Raw genomic sequence first — 22,843 nt, forward strand, 5'->3', positions numbered from 1 at the left:
CACACACAGCCTCCAGCCTCCAGCACACACAGCCTCCAGCACACACACAGCCTCCAGCCTCCAGCACACACAGCCTCCAGCACACACAGCCTCCTGCACACACGGCCTCCCGCGCACACAGCCTCCAGGACACACACAGCCTCCCGAACAGCCTCCAGCACACACACAGCCTCCCGCACACACAGCCTCCCAAACAGCCTCCAGCACACACACAGCCTCCCGCACACACAGCCTCCAGGACACACACAGCCTCCTGAACAGCCTCCAGCACACACACAGCCTCCAGCACACACACAGCCTCCAGCACACACAGCCTCCCACACACACACATCCTCCAGCTGCTCTGGGCCACAGCCACCCTCAGCCCCTGCTGGGAGCCTCACCAGACACCTGAACGCCCGTGTTCTTGCATTAGGCTAATCCTTCCAGCAACTCCCGGAGGTTGACCTTGTCATACACGAGACCCAGAGAAGGCTCACCCCAGCTCCTCCAGGGCTCCTGCGGGTGTGCGCACACAGCCATGCACACAAATCCGCAGCTACAGCCGCACACACACTCACTGGCCACCACGTGCACACACGGTCACATGTCCTCCTGCCCCGACACCCAGGAAGGCCAAGCTTCCCTTGCCGGCAGGGGTGCTCTGCTAATAGCTGCAGGTAGGGCGGGCCTGGACCCTCACTGGGCAACCCCAGTGGCCAAGGGAGCTGGCCCAGCTCACCTGATTTCTGTCCCCAGGGGCCACAAAAGACATGGGGAAGATGCTCGGGGGTGACGAGGAGAAGGACCCCGATGCGGCCAAGAAGGAGGAGGAGCGCCAGGAGGCCCTGCGGCAGGAGGAGGAGGAGCGCAAGGCCAAGTACGCCAAGATGGAGGCGGAGCGTGAGGCCATGCGGCAGGGCATCCGAGACAAGGTGGGCGCGGGCCGGGGGGCGGGGGGCTGCCCTTCACCTGGCTCCATGGCGCAGGACTCTGCAATCCACACCCCAGGAGCCCACATCTGCTGCCCAGGCTCCCAGGACTAGGGCTCACCTGTGGGCACAAGTCCTTCCTGCTCTTACCAGTGGGACTGGGTCTTCACGCGGAGCGTTCCCTGGCGCTCTGTACCCGATGGTGGTCTCTGTCGGGGGAAGCATCCAACCCTGCCCCCTCCCAGTCCTCTAAGGACAGGCCTCGCCCAGAGCGGGAAGGTGCCCGGCTGTCCTAGGGCCGGGGCTGGCTGACAGGCAGCGCTGGGTGGGGTGAGTCATGGGCAGGGGAAGGTGCCTGACCCGCTCTGGAAGGTCCTCATACCTTCCGAGGCTGACAGCAGAGTGATGGGGGAACAAGCCCGCAGACCCTGGGGGCTGGCAGGGGGATTGGCTTCGAGTTGGCAGCCACAGCCTTTTTAGGGATCATCTGGGCTGCCTTTCTCAATGGGTGGGGCAGTGTCATGCCTGTCACAGATGGGGAAACCGAGGCCCAGCGCAGGAGTGGGCATGCAAGGCTGAGCTGGCAGCCAGGCTCACACCCAGCACAGTGCCAGCTCCGCATGTGGTCTGTGCCCCCAAGGGTGTGTCCACTGCCCACCCTCAGTGACCATCCAGTAGCCAGGTTGGAAGGGTGGGAGAAGCTGGGAGAGAGCAGGTATGGGGGCAGCTGCTCTAGCCACATCCAGGGTGGGCCAGGTGGGGAGGAGATGGGTCCCTCCCCGGGGGACTTGGGAGTTTCGTGAGCACCCCCCAAACCACGTGGCCCCCCAAGGTGTTCAGGCCAGGCCAGGCCTCCTGCCCCGAAGGTGCTGGTAGCCTGGCCATCCCTGGGTCCAGGTGCCTGGGTGGGAAGCTCAGTCTGGGGGGTGTGCTGCCTTCTTGCCTCCTTCCTCCTCCTAATCCCGATGACTCCGGGCTCTGGATTCTGAGAGAGGCACTCCCAGACCTTGCAGATAAAACCTGCTGGTAGGGGGCTGGAGCCCCTCAGGAGATCTCCATGGTCCCTGCCCCGGACTATCTGAGGTGCCCAGATAGACCATGTGAGTGGGAAACCTCAGACCCCAGGATGCTGAGTCCTGCCTCAGTGTACCCAAAGGAAGGGCCAGCTCCATGCAGCCCAAGCAGAAGCCAAGCCTCCCAAGGTGGGGGGGGGGACAGGTGGGGTGCCCACAGGTCCCTGAACCCTGAAAGGGTGTGCTGACCGCAAACCTTGGCATCCCACTGCTGGTCACCAGACACCTTTTCTGCGGACCTGCTGACAACTCCGGTCGATTTTGTTGTGACAGCTGATCATGAACGCCTCCCCTCCTTTCTGCCTGGGACCGGCCCCTTCTGCAGTCAGGAGTCAGCTTGGGCTGTAGCTGGCGGACAGCAGTGTATGGATCAGCGCATGCGGGATGAGGCAGGAGGGGGAGGATCGAGAAACAGGGACAGAGACAGACAGACAGATGCCCAGACATAATGTCTTCTAAGAGGGGAGGAATGAGGGGTGGGGGTGGCCGTGTCTGGGGTAGCTGAGGGAGGGACCCAGACAGAAGATGGAGAGGGGAGGGGAAAGGGGAGGGAGGGGGCCGGAACAGCTGTGCTCTGAGGCCCGTCTCTGTGTCCGTCTGTCTGTCCAGCTGCCCCCGCTGCCTAGAGCTTCGCCCCAGGCTTACCCCCCACGGCAGATCCCGGGAGAGTGAATGTATTTGTCCCAGCCCTGGATTCTCACGGACAGGTCACAGTGTGTAGGGCGGGTGGCCTCCCCCGTCTCCCCTATCAGGAGGCAGGTGCCCCCTCCCCTGAGCCCCAGCCTGACCCTCAGGGTCCCCACTTCATGGGAGTTTATGTGCGTAACACGCCCCATTCATTTTATCTTTAATATGAAAGCCCTTTCTGTTTGTCTCTCTTTAAACCCTCCTCTGGCTCCCGTTTCATCCAGGGCCCCAGGCCCAGGCCCATGGTGACCTGTACGTACTGTGCACTGGGCCTCCTTGGGGCCCACATTCCCACTGCCCCAGGGCCTTTGGCTGGCTGTGTCTCCCTGGAGCCCTCCCCTCCCCACCCCTTCATGACGCCCTCCCCCTGCTTTATTTTGCTCCCCGAACCTACGCTCACCTGACACGCTTACTGTTCCTCATTCACCCTCAGTGGGGGCCAGGGGCTTTGTTCTGTGTGTGGCTCTGTTCCTGCTGACGGAGGCGGAACCTGGCCCTGTGGGTGCTGGGGTCCTGTGGCTCCATGGATGAGTGACTCTCACCAACCTCCTCCACGTGATGGATCATGTCCTCCCCTGTCCTCACGATCCCCCGTGTTGGGGGTGGCTGTGTGGAAGGCTGCTTCAGGGCCCTCTGTCTCCCCACACGAGCACCCCGACCTGGGGCCTCCTCGGGTGGGCCAGGCACCTTCACCTCCTGAACTGCCTCCATTGGCCTCGGGTGACCCCTCACCTTCTCTGCCAACCCCAGTGGCTGGGCCTCGCCCTTGCCAGGTGAGGGTACTCCTTCCTTCCTGTGCACACCCAACTTCTGTTCTCATGGGCCCAGTGGACACTGTGGCATCTACCCGATCCAGTTGCGGGGGCAGGGGTCTGAGTGCCAGGGCCTGGGCTGTGGTTTCCTCACCTGCCCAGCCCGATCACTTTTCCAGCTGTTGTGGCATTAGGTAGAAGCAGTGGGCCAGGACCTGCCTCCAGAGGGTCCGCCAGCAGGGAAGACACAGGGGTGTGGGGGGCAGACACCTGCTGGGAGCTGCCTGACACCCCAAGCTGAGTGTGCCAGATGGAGGGCTTTCCTGTGCGGCTGCAGAGCTAAATGAGATGGGGGTCACCTGGCTGGAAGTGGGGTGGGGACCATGGTGAGCCCCTCCGCTCAGGAGGAGCCTGACATGTTCTGGGTGCTGGAGCCCGGGAATCCCCAGCCGCATCACTCTAACCTCCAGAATTGGCCCACTCCCTCCTATTAGCCATCAGCTCAGGAGAAATACCCACCCGCCCCAGGGCTCCCTAGAAATGGAGGGAGCTCAGAGCAGGAGTGGAGGCTGTGCCCTGACGGTATGGGGTGCAGGGCCAGAGCTGGCCCCCGTGCCAGTAGCCATGCTAAGTGGTGAGGGCAGGACACCCGCCTGGGTGTGGGGGCACCTGATCCCCCTCACCCCTTGCACCACCGAGTGACCCAGCTCCCAGGCCCTGCCCCAGGGGGTCTGCCTGACGTGGCCATCGCTGAGCCCTCGTCCACCTGTCTGGGTAGCCCTCCCCACTTCCCTCTTGCTCCCCACAGGTGGGAACCCTGCCTGCCCTTCAGGGTGGCTCCCCCAGATTCTCCTCGCTGGCCCCCAGGCACTGGACCCGGCTTTCTCCAGCCCTCCCCTGGTGCTACACAGCCCTAGACCTCATGGGGCTGGTCAGAAAAGGGGGTGCTCAGTCCAGGGCTCCATCAGGTGGGGCACCACCAGCTGGAGGGCCTGGGGGCCAGGGGTCCCCAGGTCCCCAGGCGACCTCATCTAAGGAAAGCAGAAGCAGGCTGGTGGGATTTCTCACCTTGGGTTGGTGGGTCCAGGAAAGAGGGGAGATCGGCCCACCGCCAAGTGTGCCTGGTTTGCATGTGCACTTCCTGATTTGCATACCCCTTCTGGTTTGCACACTCGCTGCCAGGTTTGGTGTTTCCAGCCAGAACCACCACCCTCTCCCAGAACCACGCTGGTGGATCCCAGCCCACCCAGTCCCCCACATCCCCTTGAGATCACCGAGGCTCAGTCTGAGGTTTGCGCTGATGATGAGTGTGGGTGTGGTTGCTGGTTGTTACTAGTTGTTTCAGAATAGTGCAGACCCTCACTGTTATGAGCACCGAGTCCTCTCCGCCTCGGCGTGTGGGGCTGGCCCTGCCATCTTCGTGGTCAGCGTGGGGGCTGGGTGCCTCGGTGGTTTGTGTCCTTGGCGAACAGCCTCCAGCGGATGAGCATTTGTCTCCTGAGCTCAGGAGCCTTGGCCCAGCTCTTCGCCAGGTCTCACTGGGGTCCAGCTCTGGGGTGGGCCCAGGACTCCCTCCCCAACAGAGTACCTGTGACCTTCAGGTGGAGCCCAGTAGTCTAAGCTTTGCAATGATTTTGAGCCTCAATGGAGCAACTGGGCTGGGGGCTGGGGTCTCCTTCCTGCACCCCTGACAGAACCACCCCAGCACTGAAGACAGCACCTGCTCAGAGGCTGCATCTCTGATCTAGGAGATGACTCTGCTCGACCGCACGCAGCATGCTCTCGCGGTAACATGAGTGCCCCCTGGGCGCCGGCACCTGCACCGCCGCGCCGCACCGTGCAGGCTGACACACGGTCCCCCGGGCCCCACCCACAGGCCACAAATGTTCCTGCCTGGTGCTTCTCGCCCTGTGGCTGTGGGAGTCTGTTGGACTCTGTGCCCTTGGCTGGAGGGAAGCTCTCTTTGGTCTGACCTAGTTTCTGGAAGTGTCTCTCTCCCCCGCCCACGCTCCACCCCACAGGGCTCCAAGCCACATGTCTCTCCTTCCCCTTCCAAGCCCAAGGGCCACTGCTGTCCACTGAGAGGTTGTCCCAGAATGGTGACCCAGGAAGAGGGCCTGTGGGCAAGGGGGTGCCTGGTGTCTGGTCATCTTGTCACACGCTGTGCCTTTGGCTGACCTGACATCAGTGCTCAGCAGGGAGGGTCCTCTGGTCAATGTGCCCGTTGCCTATGAGTTCTTGGGGCACCCTGGTCAGCCCTTCCATGAAACCCTCCTAGCACTCCCGGGTGATATTCAGGGTGCACAGGGGAGTCTGAGCTGCTCAGGGCTCCTGCTGAGGAAACAGAGATAAACCCTTTACTTCTTTCTCCTCAGTGTCTGGCAGGTGCCCAAGAAGGCCCCAGGCTGTGCTCTGGTCACAGCTGAGTGGAGAGCACGGCTCCCCTCTCTCTGATCGCTGCTGAAGATGGCCCTTGTGTCCCCCAGGCCTGAAGCCTCCTGCAGCCGCAGAGAGGAGACCAGTGCAGAGGTTTCCTTCCATGCCTTTAGAAGCTGCGGGTGGGACATAGCCAGCCCCCTTGAAACCTGTAAGCAGAAGGAAGGCCCTTCTTGGAGAGTGAGGGCGTCCCTTCCCCCACAAGTACCAGAAGCAGAATCCACCATTTCTGGTGGGGCTGGCAAGGAGCGATGGGGTAGGTCCTCCACCTGGACAGAAGCACCCCCTCCCTGGGGCCGGTGATGCGTGCTGTGTGTCCCCCAGTAGGACTTGCTGACACCCACACGCTGCCCTTCCCCCTTCATCCTTATTAATGCTTCTGCTCCTGCACGTTCCCTAATGTGCGACCCAGAACCTCAGACCCGGCCAGTGGTGCCCCTCTTTCCAGCCTGAGCAGGTCCTGAGCTTGGCCTGTCAGATGGACCACCAGCCCCCAGAAGCATGTGTGCAGCTTGACCCCACCCTGTTCCCACCAGCCCTGAGACAGGCGACCTCACTGAGCACCAGCTCCCCCTCTTTCAGTGCTGGTTCCTGAGGGGCTGGTGACAGGCCTGGAGGCAGGGCCTCTCCCCCTCTTAGAAATGAATCCTCTCAGTTCCGGAGCCCAGAAGTCCTGAGGCAGCATGTGGGCAGGGCTGCCCTCCCTCTGAAACGTGTGGGAGAGAATCTTGCCTCCTGGCGTTCTCTTGCCATGGCTCTGGCCGTCCCTGGTGTCCTTGGCTCGTGACTGTCCGCTCCAGTTTTGCTCCATTTTCCTGTGGCTTTCTCTGTCCTTTTCTTTCTGCTACAAGGAAACTCTGGATTTAGGGCCAGGGCAATCTCATCTCCATATCTTAGTTCCATTTGCAAAGACTCTATTTCCAAATAAGATCACGTTTTGAGGTTCCAGGTGACAGGAATTTGAGGGGGGGACACATTCAACCCACTACAGATGGGAGACCTGGGTAAGAGCTGGGGGCAAGGACACACACAGGAAACCAGAAATGGGGTCTCAAGGGTGGCCAGGAGTGTGGGCTGAGGGCACGCCTAGGTGGGGTTCCACTTAGGGCTGCCATTGGACTCCGTCCTCCGTCGGCTGTCCACGCAGGGGCCGGGGTCGCAGCCACAGCTAGGGAGGTTTGGCCAGGCATGAGGGTGTGACCACGTGTCACCCGACCAAGGACCTGGGCTGTGTGCGGCCGGGCCCAGAGCAATGGGTTCTCCACGCCCTGGGCAGATGTCCTGCCTGCCCCTCCCACCGCTCCTGGAGCACAGCCCAGGCCAGCAGAGAACAGCGCCGGCTTCTGGCTTCCGGGGAAGGCGAGGTAGGTCAGGAGGGTGGAGAGGCCAGGAGCGGGGCGGGGCCACTGGCACCCCGCAGGGACCGACCTTCCCCTCCCCTCTGCCGTGGCTTCTGCTGTTGCCCCCGCATTCTCCGGGAGGGCCCCCCCACCGGGCACCCTCCTGGGTGGGATTTTGCCTCAAGGGGCCTCAGAGGCAGCCTGTGGGGCCAGGGGCTCCCAGCTGCCCTTCTCAGCCACAGGCCCTGCCTCTGGAGGTCTCTGGGCCAATCCCGCAGGAGCAGGAAGGGTCCAGTCCTCCCAGGCACCGAGTGGCCCGGGTGCCAGCCTGGGGCTGGGAGCGCACTGGTCTGACCCCCGCCCCTCCCCCACAGTACGGCATCAAGAAGAAGGAAGAGCGGGAGGCTGAGGCCCAGGCCGCCATGGAGGCCAATTCAGAGGGCAGTCTGACGCGGCCAAAGAAAGCCATCCCGCCGGGCTGTGGGGATGAGCCGGAGGAGGAGGACGAGAGCATCCTGGACACGGTCATCAAGTACCTGCCAGGGCCGCTGCAGGACATGTTCAAGAAGTAATGCCCCAGCTGGACCCAGCCCGCCTGAGCCCAGACCCCCACCCCGCCGCCCCTCGCCTACCTACGCCCTCTACATGCCCTCCGAGGAGGCCCCTGAAGGGATGTCGGGAGCAGAGTGCAGTCCCCCAACGCCAATATAAGCCATAGTCCTAGATCTTTCCACCCCATGTCCCCCTCACGCCTCGGGAGCCTGCGCTCACCGCTCACCACCAGCCCCCTCCCCTGACTGCCATCACCACCGCCACCCACCGGGGCAGGGGTGCCCACCCCTCCCCAGGGCCCCTCCGTGGACCGCCCACGTGCTCCTCTGGGTCGAGCCCTCCCCCAGAGCCTGGGATGTCCCTACTGCCCCCCCCCTTCACACCCACCCAGCAGCGCCCAAGGCCATGCCACCGACAGGGCCAGCATCTCCATCACCCGTTGGTGCGCCGTCCCTGCGTTGTTGGGCACTTGTCCCGTCCCAAACTCAGGAGCACAGCCATAGTGGGGGGAAGGTGGGCGTGCGGGGGGCTGGGAGGGGAGCCTCCCCTGTCCCCACAGTGACACATGGGCTGCAGGGGCTCCGAATGTTCCTGTCTGAAAGTTGCCCACCTCCGCCTGCACCCCTCACGGTGTCCATCTGTCTCTGCCTGTCCTCCATGCCCCTTCTCCGCCGGCTCCTCTGGAAGGCTTTGCTTCGGAGAAGTACCAGGGCCCTGGTCTCTTCCAAACTTCGGAAACTAAGCAATAGGCCTGGGGGCAAATTTCTGGCACCACCCCCACCGCAGGTCCAGTGTGGAACAGTGCAGCCCCTCACGCGCCCTGTGACTCACCGCACCTGAGTCTTTCTGCCCAGCCCTCTCCCCTCCCTGGGTGGCACCTCCCGGCTAGGTGGTCTTAGCCAAGGCTGCTCTGGGGTGGGGGGCCTCTGCCCCCACCCTCTGTGCGCCCGCACCTTCCATGAGAGTGGGGAGGAGACCCGGGGCCCTGGGATGAGTGCCACACCTGGAGACAGAAAGCCCCCTCGGGCTCTCCTCTGCCAGGTGCAGGCCCCTCGAGGTGGGGACCCCCCAGGTGGCCTTGCGCTCAGCGCTGGCGGAGTCTGACGGGAGCCACGGAGGGCCTCCCGGACCCTTCGTCTCTTTCATCCTTGTTTTCCTTTGCATCGTGATATGTTGAATCTCAGGTAATGAGGTCTTACGTGTTTGGGGAGTTCTATCGGGACAGAAAGCCCATCGCCTCGGTGTCCGGGGACCCCTTTCTGTCCATATCGCACATTCATCGCGTCCACGTGTTGCGGGCCGGGGGGTTCGGCCCCACGTAGCTCTTTAGAGAAGCCATAACAATAGACGGCAATACTAACCGCGGACGCCCCCTGCCGGCCGGGCCGCGTGCCCTGGCGCCTCGCGCTCCTGCGCCCTCGCCTCCTCCGGTCCCGTGTCTTTTTTAAACGCCTGTTTTCACACGTCAAAAAGCCAGCTCTGAGCAGACAGGGCGTTGTCTCGTAGAAACCCCGCATCCCGTTCCCAGCGCATGGGGCGCCCGGAGCTGCCAAGCTTAGCGTAGACCGTGGATGTTGTCCGTCCTTCCGTCCTTGCGCCTGCGCCCCCTCCTGCATGTCGGGGGCCGTCATGTGTGTTCTCTCTGGATGGAATCACAGCCAATAAACACCATAGCGAGTTCACACCGCGTGGCCATTCTCTCCAGAGTCCTGATGCCCCCTGTGGCAGCCCACCTGGGCAGACGACCAAGGGCCCCGACCATTTTGGAGGAGCCCACTTAGTCTAATGTGCTGCCCCATAGGGAGCCCCTTCCCCACTCGCTGGGACAACTGCAGGGTCTCTCCACGGACCCACATTCACCCAGTTCTCCCTAAGGCAGCCCCAAGGTAATCATCTAAAAGGCAGACTGGCCCCTTTGGGTCTCCCTTCCTCCCCCTCCTCTCCCCCCTCCTCCCACTAGACCCCCACCTGCCCAGACGCCTTGACAGGCCTTGCCTTCCCCACAGCTCTGCCAGGCCTTTGGGGGCTCAGGTCCCACTTTGCCTCCTGATGAGGGAGTCACTGTCTATCCTCCCTCCTTGGACCCAAAGCGCTGCAGAAGGGTTTGCAGCCCACTCTGTCTTTGGGCTCTGCATGCCACCCCCAGCATGGCCACTCTTAGGAGGGCTCCCAGGGGGGCCTGGGGGGGGGCCGGCTCAGTCAGGTGTCAGATTCTTGATTTTGGCTCAGGTAATGATCTCCTGGTTCAGGAGTTTGAATCCTGGGTCAGGCTGTGCTGATGGTGCGGAGCCTGCTTGGGATTCTCTGTCTGCCCCCCCTCCCCTGGTCTTTCTCTCTCTCTCTTTGAGAATAAATAGACATTAAAAAAAAAAAAAGGGAGGGCACGGAGAACTGCATCAACCATTCAGCCTCCACTACCCGCCCCCCCCCCTCCCCCGGCCCCAGCCTGGCATGGACTAGGTTCAGTCCTGAGCAGCAACCTGGATTTGCCAGGTGACTGGCACACCTTCCCTCTGAACCCTGGCCAGCCCTCCGTTGGCGACTGGTGGGTCAGACCCCTCAGGTGGGAGTGTCTGAGGACTTCAGGTAAAGGCATTTGTTCACTTGATTTTTACTGAGTCTAATGATGTGCCAAGCTGGGTGGTATGCACCAGGGATACCTGAGGTCCCTTCCTCCTGGAACTCATTTTTCCAGTGGCAGGAGACAGATGATACAAAAGTAAATCAAGTTCTGGGGAAGAAATTGAGTGGGATCAGGGGGCAGAAGATGGTGAAGATCAATATTTCACCTCTGAGGAGGTGCAGAGAGACCCCGAGGAGAGGAAGAGGGGCCCCTGGGGTACTTTCATAGGAGAGCACTCCAGACAGAGGAATAGCCATGCCCAGGACCCTGAGGTAGGAGCTGCTGTGTCAGGTCACAGGGCTGTGACCATGACTCAGATGACCACGGCCTTGCCCCGGACGCCTGTGTTAGGTCCACACCGACTCTTAGCAGAGTCTCTCGCCTTTCTGCATGTTTAACTCTTTTGGCAAACAGAGCACACTTTGACACCTGGCACCCTCTAGAGCCGCCCTCCCACTCTGCAGGCAGGCAGGTCCTGCCAGGTCCTGGCTCTGGTGACCTCCTGCCCCTGGTCCCTACCAGCACACAGCCCCAGGCAGGCCTGGGATTTCCTGTCCCGTGTCCTCTTGGGGCCTGCACTATAAGAGCTATTGACTCACAAGTCACTTAATTACCAGGCCGTCAGGACAAAATCCTAAAGGTCTGGCAGTCAAGGACCGTTTTGTCTAGTTGTGCTAATCCGCAGCTAGACAAGTCCTGCTGTCCACGATCACAGCCAGCGCGGCTCGGTGAACCCAGTCCGGGCCACCTGTCCACACATTTGGAAGTGTCTCCACCTCCCTGAGCAGGTTCCCTCAGGTCTGAAGGGACGGGTCCCGTCGCGGTGGAGTGGGGGGGAGGGGGGGTTCCAGGGGCGGCGCTGAGGGCTGGGGCGGGGGGAGGCGGGGGGAGGGCGCGGCGCTGGGGGCTGGGCCGAGGTGGGGGGGTGCGGCCCTGGGGGCGGCGCTGGGCTGGGGGCGGGATTGCAGGACCCGGCTGTCGCAATACCTGGCCAGCGTTGACCACAAGTCTGCATGGCCCTGAAGGTGGAAGGGCCTCAGGCAGGACCCCGGCCACTCAAGGTGGGCGCTAAGACGGGGCCTCTGGGAGCTACGGCCTGGGCCGGGTACAGTGGCCCGCGGCCCCAAGCGTCCTCTCCGGGCTCTGTCCTCGCCCACCTGACCCGCCGGAGCCAATAAGCGTGTGCCAGGCAGGTCCGCCACGATTGGCTCCGAGAGTGTCACGTGGCAGAAGTTTGGCCAATCAGAACCTGGGAGACTCCGGCGCGCGCCCTGCGCGTCGGGAACCTACCGAGCCCGGTGCCTCCGCACTGTCCTTCCCGAGACTTGTGCGGGTCTTCCCCGAGTGGTCCCCGCGTGGTCCCGGAGTCCTCCCAGAGTCCTCCCCGGGTCCGCAGGCCGAGTTGAGGCACTGAGCGCCCGGCTGGGAGGAGGCGGCGGGTTCTGGGCGGGGCGCTGACTAGCTGCCCGGAGGCCGGCACCGGAGAGGGGACACGTCCCGACTGCCACGTGCGGCACATCCTCGGACACGACAGCACAGTCTCTGCCCCTCGTCCAGGGAGCCGAAGCCAGCGGGTGGGGTCGTCCTTCCTGCTGGCCCGCGCCCAGCCCCCAGACCAGCGGTCAAGGGCGCGGGGATGAGGCCCAGGTGGCCCTGGCTGGCCAAGCGGAGGAACGTACCGGGCAGAGGGCAGGGCCTGGGAGCAGGGGTGCAGACTCCAGTGACCAAGGCTGGCCGCCGGTCCATTCTGCAACCTGAGGCGCAGGGCCCTGCGCGGTTCGCACTGCTTTTCCTGGAAGACGAAGCTGGCAGCGCCCCCTGTGCTGGCCCCCCTGGACTCCGGTTCGGGCCCTGCCCAGGGCTGAACATCAGCCCTCAGGTCCCAGTAGTACCCAGGGGGATTTCTCTCAGCGCGAGGACATGGCGTGAGAGTTGAGGTTTAGTTGATTTTTGGAAAACAAAACACTTTTTTCTTGCATCCGCGAGTGAGTCCATTGGGATTTATCCTGCACAGGGACAAAAAAAATGACTTTGTCACGAGGGAGGTGTAGTCTGGCTAGGGAAAGGCCTGGAAGGCGGGGTGGGCCTGGGCGAGGGTGTAGCAGAGGCTCTGGCAGCTGCCCTCTTCGATGCAAGAGCCCCAGGAACTGGGGAGTTTGTGGGCAGAGGGGCAGTCCCCGGGTCACAGCTGCTGCTGGTGATCCCCAGCTCTCTGTGAAGGTTCCTGTGCAGACAATTCCTGGGAAAGGCAAATGTTAACGTGTGTTTAACCAACCTTCAAGGCCAACCCAAGCACTGACTTTCAATTTGCTTTAAGAACAAACCACTAGGGGCACCTGGGTGGCTCTCCGAGCTCAGAGACTGCCTTCTGGTCAGGTCATAGTCTCACAGTTTGTGAGTTCAAGACCCATGTCGGTCTCTGTGCTGACAGCTCAGAGCCTGGAGCCTGCTTCGGATTCTGTGTCTCCCTCTCTCTCTGCACCTCCCCTGCTTATGCTCTGTCTCTCTGTCTCTCTCTCTCTCTCTGTCTCTCTCTCTCTCTCTCTCTCTCTCTCTCTCTCTCTCTCCTTCAAAAATAAACAAACATTTGGGGCACCTGGGTGGCTCAGTTGGTTAAGCGGCCGACTTCAGCTCAGGTCATGATCTCACAGTTCGTGGTTTCGAGCCCCGCGTCGGGCTCTGTGCTGACAGCTAGCTCAGAGCCTGGAGCCTGCTTCTGGTTCTGTGTCTCCTTCTCTCTCTGACCCTCCTCTGCTCTCTCTGTCTCTCAAAAATAAATTTAAAAAACAAAACAACAAAAAAACCCCACCCCAAACATTTAAAGAATTAAAAACAAAACAAAAAACCCTCTGGTGCAATGGTCCTGGCAGCTGAGCAGAACTGCTTCCGGTGCAGCAGCAAAGAGAGGATGGCCTTGTGCTCTGTGTTCACTTGGCCAAAAATCTTAATTCTCTCCAAGGAGGCCTAGACTCCAGGGTCTATCAGTCAGAACTCAGCCTCTGGTCACATGGGTCTGCCAGGCCCTGACCCTCTGGCTCAAGCAGGGGGCACATCCTGGCCCCCTGTCTCGGCCCCCCCCCCCCCAATGGCCCAGGCTGAAACTTCCAGGCTAATATAGATGATTGACACTCTGCAAGAGTTCTCTCTCCTGTTAATTCTTCAAGAGCAGTCACCTGTGACTGTGGCAGGAAATCTACAAGATAAGCCTGGAGGCAGGAAATGCTAAATAACAACTAAGGGACTTGTCAAAGGGACAGCCACAGCGCCAACTGACTGAGCTCTCTCTCAGTGACCAAAGGTGGGACACTGAACACCAAAGTAAGGCAGTGCTGGGTTGTAAGTCAAGTACAGAATAAGTATCCATAGTCCACACTGATATACATGAATGAACAAACAGTGGGGAGAAGAGAGAAATCGCCGTGCGGATAGTTGATGTGGACACTGCCCTCCGGGAGATGGAGTAGCCCCTTGCTGCATGTGGCTGCACACAGTGACTTCCTTCCAGACAACACAGTATGGAGAAGGGGTGGTGGACAAACCTGACAAAAGCACCACCTCCAGGAGGTCAAGGTCAACATCACAGTGATAGGTCATGTTCATGGTGTATCCCCTCGACGTGATGAGAAGGGCACTTCAGCTCTGTGGTCTTCCTCTCTCAAACCCATTACGCTAATGTAACCGTGAGAAAAACCTCACACTAACCCCAGTCAAGGGAAGTTCTACCAAATAACTGACCACCAGCACTCCTTCAAAGTGTCAAGGCCATATTACACCAGGAGCGTGTGAGCAATATCACGGCCAAGAGGAGCCTAAGGAGTTAGGACACCTGGAAAATGGGATCTCCTCAGTGAGGTCTCAGAACAGAAAAGGGACACCAAGTAAAACCTAAGGAAATCTGAATAAAGAATGTGTTTCACTTAATAAAGATGTGTCAGTGTTGGTTCATTCACTGTGGCAAATGTGCCTACTCATGGAGGATGTTAATAATGGGAAATGGGGTGCGGGGATATGGGGACACTGCATTATCTTCACAGCATGTTTTTAAAATCTAAAACTTCTAAAATTAAAAGTTTACTTAAAAAATTAACCTGCAAAAGGCAGAATCCAATTCAAACACCATCAAAACCAGCAGCTAATGAAAGCCATAAAATGGAAGGATGTGCAGGTTCGACCCCTAACTGGGCAGGTATGTTGCAGAGCGGCAAAGCCACATGGGAGATGGACAGTCCTGGGCTTCTTCCTGAATGTTCTCCCTGCCTCCTCACAGGCAAGGTGGGAGCTGCTGCATGGAGCAGGACATGGAAGGAGGGAAGAGCAGGCAATTTCTTAATGGGAAGGAGAGGCCCAGAACTGTGTCCTGGGGATGACACCAAGTGCCTGCCTTGCCGCCCCAGTCCTGCTTGGCGGGGTGATCCTGGCCTGACGCCACCGCAGCTGAGCACAGAGAAGGCTGACTGCCAGCCCACACCGAACTCTCAGGCCAAGAGGCCTGCAGGGTCATGAAAAGCCCCCTGGCGCTCCAGCAGAAGAAGCAGCAAGGCATTTTCACAAATGGTGGGAAGAGTGTAAAACCTCAGCATGCTGTGTCTAAGCTGGAAGTTCAGTCTGGACAAGACTGTCCAAGCAGGAGCAAAACGGAAAGAGCCAGCAGGCCCACCACGGAGCAACAAGCAGACAAGCGAACCTCCATTTGAACACTGATCCAGCAGGAAAACCTCAAGAAACAACATAGCAAGAACATGAACTCAATAAAATTCAAAGTTCTGAGCAAAAGAACTTGTGGCTCAAGAAGATCTGATTTGAGGATAAAGCACTTAACACATCTCTTCAGTAAAGAAGCAGCTGAAAATCAGAAAAAGATACAGAGGACTTAATGCAATTAGCTAACATGGCCAACTGAAAGTATAGAGAACTCTGCACTCAACTGAAAAAAATGCATATTATTTTTTTAATGTTTATTTTTGAGGGAGGGGGAGGGGCAGAGAGTGTTGGGGCCAGAGGATTCAAAGCAGGCTTTGCACTGACAGCAGAGAGCCTGATGTGGGACTCGAACTCATAAACTGTGAGATCATGACCTGAGCCGAAGTCGGACATTAAGCTGACTGAGCCACTCAGGTGCCTCTTTAATTTTTTTTTGAAGTTTATTTACTTTGAGAGAGAGAGCATGCACATGCAAGCTAGGGAGGGGCAGGGAGAGAGAGAGAGAGAGGCAGAGAGAGAGAGAGAGAATATCCCAAGCAGGCTTCATGCCATCAGCCTAGGGCCCGACACGGGGCTCAAACTCATGAACTATGAGATCATGACCTGAGCCAGAGTCAGATGCTAAACCGACTGAGCCACCAGACGCTTCTGCATATTCTTTTAAAGTTCACATGAATATTTTTCAAAACTTACTGCTGATTAGGCCCTAAGCTTGTCCCCACAAAATTCATGGGATTGTCACAGGACAGAACATGTGGTCCAGCCTCAGGACAACTAGTCTGGGGACCAGCAACAGAAACCATTAGAAACACCCCTATGTCTGGAAATTAAACTTTTAAATTATCCGTAGGCCAGAGAAGACATTGAAATAGACTGTTGTGTTTTTCGGGAGTCACTGGTGACCACTGAAGGGTATGCTTGTAGGGCTCCCTAGCTGGGAGAGGCATAAAGGAGTGCAGCAACAGCAATGTGACTCATCTCACAGGGGGCAGGAATGGAGGGGAAAGGAAGCGAAGAGAAGGACCAGGACAGCGGAGCACTGAGTTCCAATAAATCCGTTCTCTAAGCAGAGCGGACGCCAAGATGGCCATCTGCGTCCTGGGACCCAGATTGTTGGCTGCTCAGGTGAGTGCCTGGTGAGTCATGAAATTGAATACAACAGCCTCCAAGAAAGAAAGAAGGAAGGAAAGGAAGAAAGAACACAGTGATCGAGAGACACAAAGGGAGACGGACAGACTTAGGTATAAGTCTAACCAAACACGCATAGGACCCACATGCTAAAAACTACAACACACTGATAAAAAAGTTTAAAAAGACCTACATCAATAAATGTAATGTACCTGTGAACGGGAAGACTCAACATAGTGTAGCAATCTCCCCCAAATGATTTATAGAATTGACACCATTCCAAAATCCCAGCAGGACATATTTGTAGATACAGATAAGATGATTCTAAAATTTATATGAAAGGGCAAAGGAGCTAAGAAGCCTAAGTGATTTTTACAAAGAGGAACAAAGCTAGAAGAATCATACTGCCCAATTTTAATTTTTAAAAATGTTTTATTTATTATCGAGACAGAGAGAAACAGAGCATGAGCGGGGGAGGGTGAGAGAGAGGGGGAGACACAGAATCTGAAGCAGGTTGCAAACTCTGAGCTGTCAGCACAGAGCCCAACATGGGGCCTGAACCCACAGACTGTGAGATCATGACCTGAGCCGAAGTCAGACGCTCAACCGACTGAGCTACCCGATTTTATTTTATTTTACTTTATTTTATTTTATTTTATTTTATTTTATTTTATTTATTTTTGAGAGACAGACAGAGACAGCATGAGCAGGGGAGGGTCGAGAGGGGGGGGGTACACAGAATCTAAAGCAGGCTCCAGGCTCTGAGCTGTCAGTACAGAGCCCGATGTGGGGCTCGAACCCACGAACCATGAGATCATGACTTGAGCCAAAGCTGGACGCCCAACTGACTGAGCCACCAGGCGCCCCCACACTGCCCGATTTTAATGCTTTCCCCGAAGCAACAGCAATCAAGACAGTGTGGGCTGACAAGGGACAAGACAAAGAGGTGAATGATCAGGGTAGAGTTCAGGAACAGACCCAAATACATATGGCAGACTGACCCATGAGAATAGTGCAAAACTGTCTTTTCAACCAATGGTAATGGGAAAGTTAGTCATCCATATGCAAAAAATTGAACCTTTACCTAAACCTTATACCTTACAAACTAACTCAAAATGGATCACATGTAAATAGGCATAAAACTATAAAATGTTTGCAAGAAAGCAGAAAAATATATTCATGACCTGGCACCTGGCAGAGGTTTAGACATGACACCACAGTGTCATCCAGGACATACCCCATAAACGAAAAAAACTGATAAACTTGACTTCATCAAAATTAAAAACACTTTGCCAATGACAGTGTCAAGAGAATGAAAACCCAAGCTAAAGACTGGGAGAAATAATTGCAAACCACAAATCCAATTTAGGACTTAAATCCTGAATATATAAAGAACTCTCAAAACTCGACAAAGAGGGAAAAAATCCCCTCAGTTAAAGTGGGCAAAAGATGCACCGAAGAGGAAATAATGGCAGACAAGCACATGAGATGTTCCACATCAGAACCGTCTAGGGAAATGCAGACACAAACCGCGTCGGGATCCTACTGCACACCCGCAAAGGAGCTAACCTCAGCGGGGGCGCAGACAGCTCCTGGGTGTGGAGCGCCGGGGCTCCCAGACCTTCACAGATCAGGACGGCTTCTTCTCCAGTTAAACGCACAGTCAGCACATGCCCCAGCAATTCTACTTCTGGAGAAACAAAACCTCGTGTCCACACATAAACCTGCACGTAAATGTCCACAGTGGCTTTATTCACAATCATCAACACACTGAAGACCCGGCGTCTGGGGGGCTCAGCTGGGCAAGCATCCGACTCCTGGTCGCGGCTCAGGTCATGATCTCACGGTGTGTGACGTGGAGCCCCCACATCAGGGTCTGTGCAGACAGCGTGGAGCCTGCTTGAGAGTCTCTCTCCCTCTCTCCCTGCCCCGCCCCTGCTGCACGCTTGTACTTGCTCGCTGTCTCTCTCAAAATAAATAAACATTTAAAAGAAAGGCCTGAAAACACAGAACCTTTTCTTTGGGTGATTAGTAGCCACATAGCAGAAAAGGGGAAACACTGAGCTCGGCAGCAGCTGGGTCTCGGAGGTGTGCGACGGACCCTCGAGAGGGCACGCGTGAGGCTGAAGGCCCGTGGCTGCCAGGAGTTCTGGGTGAGCAGGGCGGTGGCAATCGGGGCTGGTGCTAAGGAGGAGTGTTCTGGGCGGCGAGCCGTCCCATCCCTGACCGTAATGATTAAATGGGTCTACAGGTGTTCTGACTTCAAAAACAAAACAAAAACTTTAATTTAAAACTTTTAATTAAAAAATAAATAAAATTTATAACGAACACATATCCCTGGGGCACCTGGGGGGCTCAGTGAATCGTCCTCCTACGGCTCAGGTCATGACTGTCAGGTTCTTGAGTTTAAGCCCCGCGTCGGGCTCTGTGCTGACAGCTCAGAGCCTGGAGCCTGCTTTGGATTCCTCTCTCTCTGCCCCTCCCCAGCTCTCTCTCTCTCTCTCTCAAAGATAAATAAACCACCTGGGGGGCTCAGTCGGTTGAGTGCCCGACTTCGGCTCAGGTCATGATCTCACGGTTCGTGGGTTCGAGCCCCACGTCGGGGTCTGTGCTGATAGCTCAGAGCCTGGAGCTGCTTCTGATTCTGTGTCTCCTTCTCTCTGCCCCTCCCCCACTCATGCTCTCTCAGTCTCTTATAAATAAATAAATGTTAAAAAAAAAATTATAAAATAACACATATTCCTGATTAAAATGTAACAGAAGGCAATTCCTTGATTTAGTACAAGGTATTTATCAAAACCCTGTAACCATTAAGGAGAGACATTAAGAATATCCCATGGGGTATCTCGGTGGCTCAGTCAAGCATCTGACTCTTTTCAAAAATTTTTTAGACATTTATTCATTTTTCTAGACAGAGAGAGACAGAGCATGAGCAGGTGAGGGGCAGAGAGAGAGGGAGACACAGAATCCAAAGCAGGCTCCAGGCTCTGAACTGTCAGCACAGAGACGGATGCGGGACTTGAACTCACAGAGTGCAAGATCACAACCTGAGCCAAAGTCAGATGCTTAACAACTGAGCCACCCAGGCGCCCCAAGCATCTGGTTCTTGAATTTCAGCTCATGTCATGATTTCATGGTTCGTGAGATCAAGCCCTGCGACAGGCTCCAAGGTGAGGACCCTGCTTGGGATTCTCTCTCTCTGCCTCTCCCCTGCTCTCTCTCTCTCAAAAATAAAACAAACAAAAAGAATATTCCCATCAAAGTCACAAACCACGGCATGCTTGTTGTCACCATTAACTGACATTCTTGCAGAGGTTCCAACAGGGAGAACAAACCACAAAAAAAGCAAAGCAAGTAAATAAATGCTGGAACCAGGTTCGTGTGTGTGTGTGTGTGTGTTGACTTCATCATCTGTGTGGACATCCAGGAGATTCCACCCTGGAACCTTCAGAACTGATTCAGCACAAACAAGTGTTTTCTCTATTCCCAAATGACCAGCTAGCACACAGGTCCACCCCTGTCCTTCCTGAGCAAAAATACATGAAATAGGCTAGAGAAGGGACACCTAAGAACTCCAAGAAGAAAACACGGAAACTCCTTTGAAAGACACACAAACATGTCATAATGTGGGTGTTGAAAGCCAACCCAGAAAGTAACGACCAGCAGGAATTTTCTGTACCAACAAAACTAGTGCCCTGTGACTCTGGCTCGTCCTGGTGTGGATCATGCACCCTGCGGGAGCTGAGTGTCACTAAGTGGGTCCCAATAACGGAAGCCCTTGTAGGTGCTGTCTGGTAGCACTGAGGGAGGCAGGTGGATCTGAGACCACCATGCTGCCCTCAGGGAACGCTTCAGCCGCCTTGCCACGTTCTCAGGAGGGGGGCCAGGGCATCCACAGCGCCCCCCTGCTCTGGGGTGTGGTGTGGGAGACAGCTGAGGGGCAGGAGAAAGTGAGAGTGTAACCCCAGCACAGCCATGACACCAGGCAGAATTAGATATGTGGACCCAGGGGGCCTCTGTCCGGGGCCCTGGGGTCCTGGGACCACCCCCGACCCTCCACAGCCTTGGGGTCCCACAGAAAACAGAATGGGAAACAGCACAATCACCAGAAGCACCTCACGGAACTCTCAGCTAAGCCCATTTTGTGCTCCCCCAAGAATCTGAAGAAGTGATTTCCCACCAACAAGAGTATATTCTTAGTCTGGATATTTTTTATACTTGGTCTATTTATAAAAAATAAATTTTATTTTTCAAAAAATTCTTGACCAAAAATGTTCTTAGAGCAACAAATTTGTTTTCATAGTACCCCAATAAATTAAAAAAAACCTTTAGGAATAAATGTGACAGTCAAATAATTTATGTTTCATTTCAAAATAAAGTCCAGCTTAGTCAAAAAGAAGCTGACATCAGTACTATCTTGGAGTGCCGCTGGCTGCCGTGCACACGGCTGGCACGGACGCACCCTCTTCCTCCAAAGTGGGGGAGAGCTTCTCACGGTACAAGATACAACCCAGGTGCCACAGGGTAGCTTTGGTCTTTGACGGAGGGCCAGGGCTGCATCCTGCCGGTGACTTGGATAAGCATGATGTATTTCTTCAGTACCACCAGGGGGGGCATATTTCAGTACCACCAGGGGAGGGTGAATTTTGGTTCAAGGGGAGAGTGAATTTCTTTCGGTATGACCAGGGGAGGGCTCATTACAATGCAGTCAGGGCTATGGAGCACGCAGCCCCCTGCAACCTGCAGGTCTGGCCACAGCTCCCCCCTACGGGGGTCTTGTTGCACCCACTGGGATTTTTATCCTTATGAACCAGAAATCCGAGGAAGACATTTATTCTCGGCCACACAGAGGTATGGTGCAGGCCTCTGGCTGTGCTGTGCTGTGTGCTCCTGAGATACTGAGGCCTTTCTGTGTGGGCAGAGGCCCAGCCGGTGTGGCTTCTTTGGTGCGCACCTGCTACATTTAGGATGCGTGTGCAGGGCCTGGCTTGGGGCTTGATCTCATGAACCGGGAGATCATGACCTGAGCTGAAATCAAGTGTTGGACGTTCAACCTACTCAGCCACCCAGGCACCCCATAATAGCTCTCATAGTTAAACTGAGACTCACATGTTCTCATCCACATGGATTTACGCTGAAGGAGTAAAACCGCCAGTAAGATGTGCAGGCAGAAGCAGCAGACGGTCACACACAGCCCCTCGAGGACCGCAGGACCGGCCCAGCCACCTTCTTTCTGAGGGCATTAACTGGTCTCTGGTCAAGCCAGGGCGATCTCAGACCCCTGGTGCCCACTGACCTCACCTGGTGCCAGCACAGACTTCAAAATCTGCCCACGTGGATGGCCAGCACTGGGCGCCTAGCCTCGGAGGTGCCCATTCCTGCGGCTCCTGGCTGCCGACCTTGGCATTCAGGTGACCATGAATGTCTGGGTGGGGTTTTACCGAGAACTTGACCGTCATAAGATGAAAAACACCACTTACCAAAAGCAAGTAAAATAGGCAAAGTCACTTTCTTACACCAAATTTTCTTTCAACTTTACAGATCTGAAACTGATGAGAAGATACAATTTTGGTCATCATATTCTTTGTTATCTCAGCTCTAGTTTTTCAAGATTTCTAGATTTTCTAGATTTTCAAGATTTCTGTAAATTACTTATCCTTTAAAAATTAAAGTTTTGGGCATAGTGCCCTCCCCGCGCCCCCGAAATCGTCTGTCATGGATAATTTCTTGTGTTCAGCGGCATGGGTCCGGGGTGCCTGTACTGAAACCACCCTAGGTGTGTCTGGATGAGAGGGGCCTCGGGCTTGGTGGGCCGGGCCCTCCCCCATATGGGTGGGTGTCACTCAGGACCTGGAGGGCGGAGTAGAACAGAGAGGTGGAGGAAGGGGGGAATGGCTCCTGCCTGACCACTTGAGTTGGGACATGGTCCTCTCCTCCCTTGATGGCCTGCGCATGTCCTTCTGGGCGTCTCAGCCTCCACGATCCTGTGAGCCAACTCCTACGATCAGCCTCCTTTTACACACGTGCAGAGAGGACGACGGAGTTGCTCACGCCAAGCAGTGAAGCAACAGCCAGACCAGGAACCGCTGAGACCAGCACGGGCTGACGACACCAGCAGAACTAGAAGGGACCGGCAAAGGCCTCTTAAAGGGTCCACCTCCTTTAAAAAGGGAAACTTTGGCAGCAAATCGTTGACTCCCTTTCATCTCTGATGCTGACCCTTTCATGTCTGATCATTATCAGAGGGCAACTGCCAACGCAGGCTCTCCCCAAGTGATGTCTGGAGAGAACAGACCCGCCACTGACTGGACAGGACAGACCTCCTGCTGTCTGGACAGGACAGACCCCCCACTGTCTGGAGAGGACAGACCCCCCCTCCCCGCTGCCTTGAGAGGACCAACCCCCCACCACTGTCTGGAGAAAACAGACCCCCCGCTGTCTGGACAGGACAGACCCCCCACTGTCTGGACAGGACAGACCCCCCACTGCCTGGACAGGACAGACCCCCTGCTGTCTGGAGAGGACAGACCCCCCGCTGCCTGGACAGAACAGACCCCCCCCTGCTGCCTGGAGAGGACAGACTCCCTGCTGCCTGGACAAGACAGACCCCCCAGCTGCCTGGAGAAAACAGACCCCCCCC

General features: G+C 56.7%; 1 protein-coding gene across 1 annotated transcript in view; it reads left to right on the forward strand.

Moving 5' to 3' along the window:
- The window catches only part of CPLX1 (complexin 1), a 34,236-nt gene extending 24,803 nt beyond the window's left edge, over window positions 1-9,433 (forward strand). The window contains exons 3-4 of the mRNA XM_029949849.1: window positions 739-914; window positions 7,574-9,433. Of these exons, the coding sequence (XP_029805709.1) occupies window positions 739-914; window positions 7,574-7,771 (374 nt within the window). The 3' untranslated portion in view covers window positions 7,772-9,433. The remainder of the gene's footprint in view (window positions 1-738; window positions 915-7,573) is intronic.
- The last annotated feature ends 13,410 nt before the right edge of the window (window positions 9,434-22,843 follow it).

The sequence above is a fragment of the Suricata suricatta genome, chromosome 1, assembly GCF_006229205.1.
Source record: "Suricata suricatta isolate VVHF042 chromosome 1, meerkat_22Aug2017_6uvM2_HiC, whole genome shotgun sequence".
NCBI lineage: Eukaryota > Metazoa > Chordata > Mammalia > Carnivora > Herpestidae > Suricata > Suricata suricatta.